General features: G+C 54.9%; 1 protein-coding gene and 1 pseudogene across 1 annotated transcript; both read left to right on the top strand.

Annotated features, from left to right (window-relative positions):
- The first annotated feature begins 1,112 nt into the window (after nt 1-1,112).
- Nucleotides 1,113-2,113, top strand: LOC148107226 (cytochrome c oxidase subunit FA4 pseudogene; annotated as a pseudogene).
- Nucleotides 2,114-3,200: 1,087 nt separating this feature from the next.
- LOC123782408 (uncharacterized) lies at nt 3,201-5,871 on the top strand. Its single transcript, XM_045782603.2, has 2 exons — nt 3,201-3,452; nt 4,934-5,871. The coding sequence occupies exon 2, from the start codon at nt 5,006-5,008 to the stop codon at nt 5,852-5,854; it is 849 nt and encodes a 282-aa protein (XP_045638559.1). The 5' UTR covers nt 3,201-3,452; nt 4,934-5,005; the 3' UTR covers nt 5,855-5,871.
- The last annotated feature ends 1,679 nt before the right edge of the window (nt 5,872-7,550 follow it).

The following is a 7,550-nucleotide window of genomic DNA, read 5'->3' on the forward strand; positions in this document are numbered from 1 at the left end:
GGGTCCTCAGGTCTCTGGAGAAGGAGGCTGTTCCCTCCATTCTGGGAGAGCCCAGAGGGATGAGATGCCCTCCAACTCCTCATGCCTGGGGTAGAGAAAGGGCCCCTGATGGATGTGGTGGGACACCAGAGGGGATAGGTAGAACTGCTGGTGGGAGACAGGGGGATGTGAGGGGGAGGGAGGGGCAGGGGATGATGCAAAGCCCAGCCGGTTTGGTAATGGAGCTAAGGAGCCAAGGTTGGAGATGGGCCCGGTGGGGCAAGGGTAGGGGGCTGCTGTGGCTGGAGACTGTGCGGGGCACCCACCCAGGACGTTCTGAGACCCCGGCAGTCATCTCTGCAGGGCTAGGGAGGGAGAGGCAGCTGGGCTTGCTGGGTGGTGGAGGATGGGGTTTGGTGGGGGACAGGGCTACAGCTGCCCACCAGCCTGTGTCTCCAGGCTGGACCCCTCCCAGCGCCACTCAGTTCACAAGGTCACTTACTGTGTCCTCACTGAGTGAGAGGAGTGGCCCCCTCGGGATAGAGCCAGAACACCAGATTCTAATTCTGATTGCCGGGTGAGCTTGGGTAAGTCTCTTGCCCTTTCTGTGTCTCAGTGACCTCATTGGGAAAACCAAATACCTACCTCTTCAGGGCGCTGTGAGGATTAAATGAGAGGGCGGAAGGTGCCGACACCTAGCACGTGCTCTACCCATGTCAGTTTCCTGGGGATGGGGCCGGGCAAGAGGTAGGGCAGGCAGCTTCCCCATCCCCCCCTCCTCCTGTGTCCTCATGCTTGGAGTCAGCTGGACCCTAACCAGCTGGCCTGACCCAAGACTGGACCCTGAAAGCCCAGGGTCTAAGGACAGAACCTCCCCTCCCCACCCGGGGAAAGGGCTTTCAGTCTCCTTGACCCCACTTCTGGCTCTAAAGGCCTCTGTGGCCCCCAGAGTACTTAGAGATCCCCTGGAGTTGGGGAGGCTGGAGAGGGACATTCTTGATCTTCTGGGACGCAGCCTGGCTTTCTGGGAAGATGGAGGAATAGCACATTCCTCCTAAAATAATTGTCCTGGAGCTATTTCCAGAGGCTCTTAATGCCCAGGCCAGAAATGGCCAGTGATCTCGATGCCTGGATACCTTCAGGACAAACGCCACAGAGGCCCAGCCCTCCCGCTGGCTGCCTGCCCGCCTGCCCGGCCCCCAGCCCAGAGCAGATCCGGGCCAGGCTGAGGCCCCACAAGGGAACTGTTAACACCACTTCCCTGGTCCACTGAGTTCCCCACACCTCTTTCCTCCTTCTTGGGGGCGCTCTGATCCCTCCTCTTGGCTCCCTGGTTCAGCAACCCCACCCCAGGGCAAAAGGGCTCAGTGGCTGTGGGCTGGGGAGGCCCATGCAGAGGTTTCCATGTCACAGCACTTCACGATCCTGGGGTCGATCATTCAGAAACATCAGATTAAACCCAGCCTGGAAAGCCCACTCCAAAACAGCATGCCTGAGCCCCTCAAACACGTCCAGGTCACGGAAGACAAACAAGGGCTGGAGAACCGCTCCAGGCTGAAGGAGACCGAAGACAGCTGAGAACAAAGGCCACACGTGCTCTTGGCTCCTTGCGCAGGAGGAAGAGTCGGCATGAAGAGGGGCAATCGGTGAAATGTGGGTGTTGGCAGTCTGTAGATGATTGTACTCTCCCACGCCAAGCGTCTGTATTTGGTCCCTGTAGTGTGGAAGCATGAGATGTCTGGATGTCCGTTCATGCTCGGTGTAGGGCCTACTTAGGGCCGGGCCTCGCAGATGTGATCCGCTCTTCTCCCGGACCCACGGCCTCTGCCGCAATCATGGTCCGGCAAATCCTGGGTCAGGCCACGAAGCATCCAAACTCGATCCTCCTCTTGGTCTTTACTGGTGAAGGGGGTCCCGGAGCAGCGCTGTGTGTCTTGTGCCTGGCATTGTTTGATCCCGATGTCAGTTGGGGTAGGAAGAATAACCCAGAACCCTAGAACGGACTGGGTCCCTGTGATCGGTACAAGTTCCACTCAGTGAATGTAGATTACAGCAAACTAAAGAAAGAAGGTCCAGACTTCCGAATGAAACTTTCACTAAAAATCCGCTTAGAATGAAGCTCTTCCAGAAACCATCTGCACGACTTTCCACTTCTCCAGGGAATCGTTCCCTCTAAGTGCATGAAATCATGTTGGTGGGTCATGTTGGATTTACACCTATTAATAAATATCTAAAACTTGAAAGAAAAAAAAATGTCCCTGTTCGCTCAGTATGTAGGAGACACCCACCCAAGTATTCAGGGTTAAAAGATGGCTGTTGTAGGCAACTGCCTCTCAAAATAATAACGTGTGTGCGTGTGTGTGCGTGTGCGCGCTCGTGTGCGTGCGTGTGTGTGCGCGTGCGTGCGTGTGTGCACGCGTGTGCGTGTGTGTAGTGATAAACGTGGCAAGAGCATTAGTAATTTGTGGATTTGGATGAGGACTACATGGGAGTTCGTTGTGAGTTTTCAGGAAATTTGAAAATTTTTCAAAATAAAATGTAAAATTATATTTTTAATATTTGAGAGAAGGACGTGATGGAGGGAGGCTTTTCTTGGCAAATATGTCCTGGGTGCCCCTAGGGACCAGGGCGGGGTGGAGGGCGCGAGCTTCCGAGAGTGGCTGAAGAGTCCTCAGGCTCTGGCCAGATCCCGCCGCGTAGGACAGACTCTACACCGGGTCGCTGACCTCGGCAGGGAAGGAGAGACAGTGCAGTTATGTTCAAGAATGGGTCACTCGAGGGGCGCCTGGGTGGCACAGCGGTTAAGTGTCTGCCTTCGCATCGGAAACCGGGGATGTACTGTATGGTGACTAACATAATATAATAAAAAATCATTTAAAAAAAAAAAAAAGTGTCTGCCTTCGGCTCAGGGCGTGATCCCGGCGTTCTGGGATCGAGCCCCACATCAGGCTCCTCCACTATGAGCCTGCTTCTTCCTCTCCCACTCCCCCTGCTTGTGTTCCCTCTCTCGCTGGCTGTCTCTATCTCCGTCGAATAAATAAATAAAATCTTAAAAAAAAAAAAAAAAAGAATGGGTCACTCGAAGTGACGGCACTCTGGGGAGATTCAATAAATGTTTGCTGAGCCAGTGAGAAAAGAGAAGTGACTGATGCTGACCACGGCCAATGGGAGCTCTATCAGGACCAGCACAGAACTTCCTGACTCTCTGCATAATGAAACACCAGAAAAACAACAAGGAACGCTGGAAAACATCCACCCCAGTCTCGTTTTAAAAATAGGGCTCATCTGTCCTGGAGGGCTTAGAGCGGCGCGGGCCCTGAGGCAGGAGCTTGGCCAGGATGACCTCTGGAGGCCCCTCCCAGCTCTAGGATTCCATGATTCTATGACATGGCCAGCAGTCTGGAGTGGCGGCATGAAGGTATCCCCCGTGGAGAGCAACAGGAGGGCTAAGTCATCTACCTCCTAAAGACAGAGTGAGCGTGGGAGAGGGCCCTGATGGCAGATGGGGCCCAGCCAGCCAGGGAGGGAAGGGTGGGTAACTGTGGGGGTCAGCCCTCAGTCACCTCCTGTATTTCTGGAGGAGGAGACAGGGTGGGGTTGGACCTGGAAGGAAAGAGGCAAGGGTCTGTACATTCCACTCGATTCAGACCCAAAGGACAAGGGCAGCTGAGGGCCGTAGGCTGGAAGAGGGGCAGGCAGCTGTTTTCTGGGTGGGACAGGCTCACATACTGCTCTGTGCTCACTGGGCCAAAGTGGAAAACGAGTGTCAAGCTGGCACTACTAGGGGAGAGAAATCAGAGCCTTCCCTCTGGGGGGGGGAGCAATGGGGAACCGAGGGACAGTGGGGACAAGGAGGGGAGGACTCCAGTGCCCTTGGCCGGAACGGCAGAGGGGTTAAAGGGACTGAGAATCTTCTTGGTCTGGGCAGCCCTTAGTCTCAGTGACGTGCCCACATTCAGGCCACAAGGAATAGGAATCCCAAAGCCCCCTCCTCTGGTGGAGTGGACGAGGAGACTCCCCCACGGCCCGAGAGGGTCGAGACCAGATATCCTGGAAGGCTGTGACCTTACAAGTGCAGCCCCATTGGTAGACTTGTCGTACTATCTCCCCGCCCGTCATTTGGGATTCCTAAAGTCAGGATCAACTTAGCTATGGGGTTTAGCAAGCATTCCTGCCCATCTGGTTCTCCCCATGAGTGCCCCCATCCAGCAGGCAGAGCAGGTGTGGGGAGAACTCTTCCTTAAGAGACTGTGAGGGGGGCCAAAGTCACTCCGATACAGCACTGTCTTTCAGAGGTCATCAGACACACCCAGGATAGTACCTTGGCCCCATCACTTACAAGCCGTGGAATCTGAGGCAAGTCCCGTCATCTCTCTGAGACTGAGTTTCCCCATCTGTCAACCAGGAATAGAATAGTGACCACCTCCTTGATTCGTAGCAACAAGTACATGCAAGACACAAGCAAAGGGCCAGGGGCGGAGAGAGGACGGGTAATATTACATCACTTCCCGGGTACATTTTTTTTTTTTTTTTTTTTTTAGTATCAGGTACGTTGTGTTGTCATTGATTAGCTATTTAGTATTACCTGGAAAGAAGTTCCCTCTCGGTGCTTGGAATTTCCCCATTAGAGATTCAGTCCTTGGCTTTTGTGGTCTCCTGGAGTCCTTCCTTAAAAGGCAAATGGGAATTTCAGAATATGGGCCAGAGCTAACAAGGAGACTGCCCCACTTTTCCCTAAGGGTCCTCTGGCCTCGGGGTTGTTCTTGGGGTCTTGCCTTCCTCCCCATCTCTTGCTTTCCGAGGAATAGGATGTCTGTTTTCCAGTTTGAAAATCCCTGGGCCCAGGAGGAGGAGTGGGAGAAGGCTGGTGTTGGGGAGGCAGAGGGAACACGTGCGGAGAAAGCGTGCAAGGAGGGGGCAGGGAGCGAGGAGAGCTGACCCACTGTCTTCACAGGCCTTGGTAGCCAGCCTCCAGGCGAGCTCACAGCGGGTCAGCGCCACGAAGCTCTTCTGCCCCGCGGGGACGATGTCTGGACGTCTGGTGAGCCGTTCCAACACTTCCAGCCGTTTGAACCATGCCAACACTGTGTCCTCCTCAGCCCAGACTCCAGGCTGGCCCCACGGCCCCAGCGTGACCCGGGCCAACAGTCTCAAGCGCCCCCGCACCCCGAGTGGCTCGGAGTTCAGCAGCTGTGGCAGCCCCTCAGAGCAGTCCGACGGCCCCAGCTCCCCCAGGCTTCCAGTGAGGAAAATCTGCATGGGCCGCCCCTACAACGCCAAGTGTGTGGAGACCAGCCACCTGGCGAACCACCCCAAAGTGTCCAGGAGGCCCGCTGGCCACGGCAGCCCCCACTGCCTGCTCTGTACGGATCGTCCCTCGGGCCCCTGTAGCCCCACCTTCCTGGACCAACTCATCAAAGGCATCAACTACCTTGACAGATCCACCAATGCCTTCTATACCACCTGCCCCAAATCATCCCTGAGCCTGCCGAGGCTTGCAGCGAACTACCTGGAACGCGCCGCCAACTCCATCCACCTGGACCACCCAGACCACTCCCTCCCCCGCAGTTACTCCCACCCCATCAGCAGCGTGGCCGCCTTCGACAACTACGCCAACACGAGCATCGTGCCGTCCAGCAGGGGTGTCAGCGCCCTGCAGTGTGTGGACGGGTCTGCCAACACCAGTTGCTCTCGCCGGATTCAAAGCCAGAGACTCCCGCCTGAGTCGCCACAGAGGCCGGGAATGAAGCTGCCCGAGCTCCCCTTGTTCAGCAACGGGATCTTTTCCTTAGGCCGGCTGCCAAAGTTCTGGGAGGCAATCCGCTCGGGCTGGAGAGCCCCCGAGCCCATCTCCAAACCCTGTAGCTGGTGGTGACATCGACCGTGAAATGGCTACATGTCCATCAGGCTGCAGTTGTAGAAAATAAATTGTCTGTGGCGAAATGCTCCCTCCGAGGCTCTGTGGGGGGGGGGGGTAGCCATTTAGATTGGGGGGTTATAAACTCAAGGACCTGTAGGGCCAGGAGGGTAGAAGTGAACGGGCGAACTGGGCTGGGTGGGGAGGAAATACTTGGTCTAAACCCAGCTCTCCACCGGGTTGTTGCTTTTTCAAGAGAAGCCAGGAATCTCGTGTTTATATGCAAACAACAAATTCAAAAATGTCATAGGGCTCTGTGGGCTGCAGAAAAATACTTGCAGGTGGAATGTGAAGCTCACAGGCCTCAGTTTGGAATCTCTGGTTCATATCTTGAATGGGTCACTGGGGAGTTTCCCCATGGGAAGGAAGAGACTAGCTATTCACTCCCAATCCCTATTCCTCCTCTTCTGATTTCAGGATCGTCGTTGGTGTTGATTTCAGCCCCCCTGCCCAATATGAGGAGAAATGATGATGATGATGGTGGTGGTGATGATGATGATAGCAGAACTTTCTAGAGCACTAACTATGTGGCAGGCACTGTTCTAGGTGCTTTATATATATTCTTTAAAGGATGTGGTTTTATTTTTTTTTTATTTTTATTTTTTTAAGATTTTATTTATTTATTTGACAGAGAGAGAGACAGCCAGCAAGAGAGGGAACATAAGCAGGGGGAGTGGGAGAGGAAGAAGCAGGCTCATAGCGGAGGAGCCTGACGTGGGGCTCGATCCCATAACGCCGGGATCACGCCCTGAATCGAAGGCAGACGCTTAACCTCTGTGCCACCCAGGCGCCCCTAAAGGATGTGGTTTTAATGACCAAGGATTAAGGTGGATGTAGAGAAACACTTTAGGATAGCGAGTGGGAGAGGCCACCAGGGCTGGTTGCCACTGGAGGGACTGCCCTTCCTGGGAAATCTCTGAAGAGTGGTTCTATCCAGGCCAGAGGAGGGCCAGAGGGTCAGAATGAAGAGGTCCCAAGTTTCTTGCTGCAAATGTCTGAGAAAATGTTCCCTGGGCCACCAAGGGCTTCAAACCTTCAGAGACTGAACTGATCTGGTTACTGAGAAGTCAGGCCTTACAACGCACCCAGTTCTCCACCATCCAGCTGGCTGAGGGACTGTGGAGACCGGGGTTCCAGCCTGGTTCTACCACTAGCCTACCGTGGGATCTTGGGTCCATCACTTCCTCTCCCCGGGCCTGTTTCCCCTTCTGTAAATGAGTAGGGTAGTTTTGATGGGCTTTAAGGGGCCCAGACTCCGATATTTCTGAGTCTGTCCTCCTAGACCCCAGCCAGGCCTGGGCTGCGAATCGAGAGTGTCCCCCCCACCCCCTCCCTTGGCCCTCAAGAACCGAGGCCTCCTGAGTCCTGAGCCAGCTGCCCATTTCAGGCCTCAGGGCCATTTCTGCGTGGCTCTGAACTTCAGGCCCAGGCCCTTCTTGCTGGAGCTTTCCTGTCTCCTTGGAAATATGAGGGCCAATGGCAGGTCAGAGTGTGGAACGGGACTGGCCTTGAAATAATGCAGAACCTGCAGTTCCACAAGATTCCATGAGTCTTGGAGGGAGTGGCCTGCTCTGGCCCAGCTCTGTGGCCAAACAGAGAAAGTGGCAAGCTTGAATATCCCGACCATGAGGTCACCGTGGTAGTCCTAGGAGAG

Source organism: Ursus americanus, chromosome 33 (assembly GCF_024610735.1).
Source record: "Ursus americanus isolate L20-20 chromosome 33, mUrsAme1.1.p, whole genome shotgun sequence".
NCBI lineage: Eukaryota > Metazoa > Chordata > Mammalia > Carnivora > Ursidae > Ursus > Ursus americanus.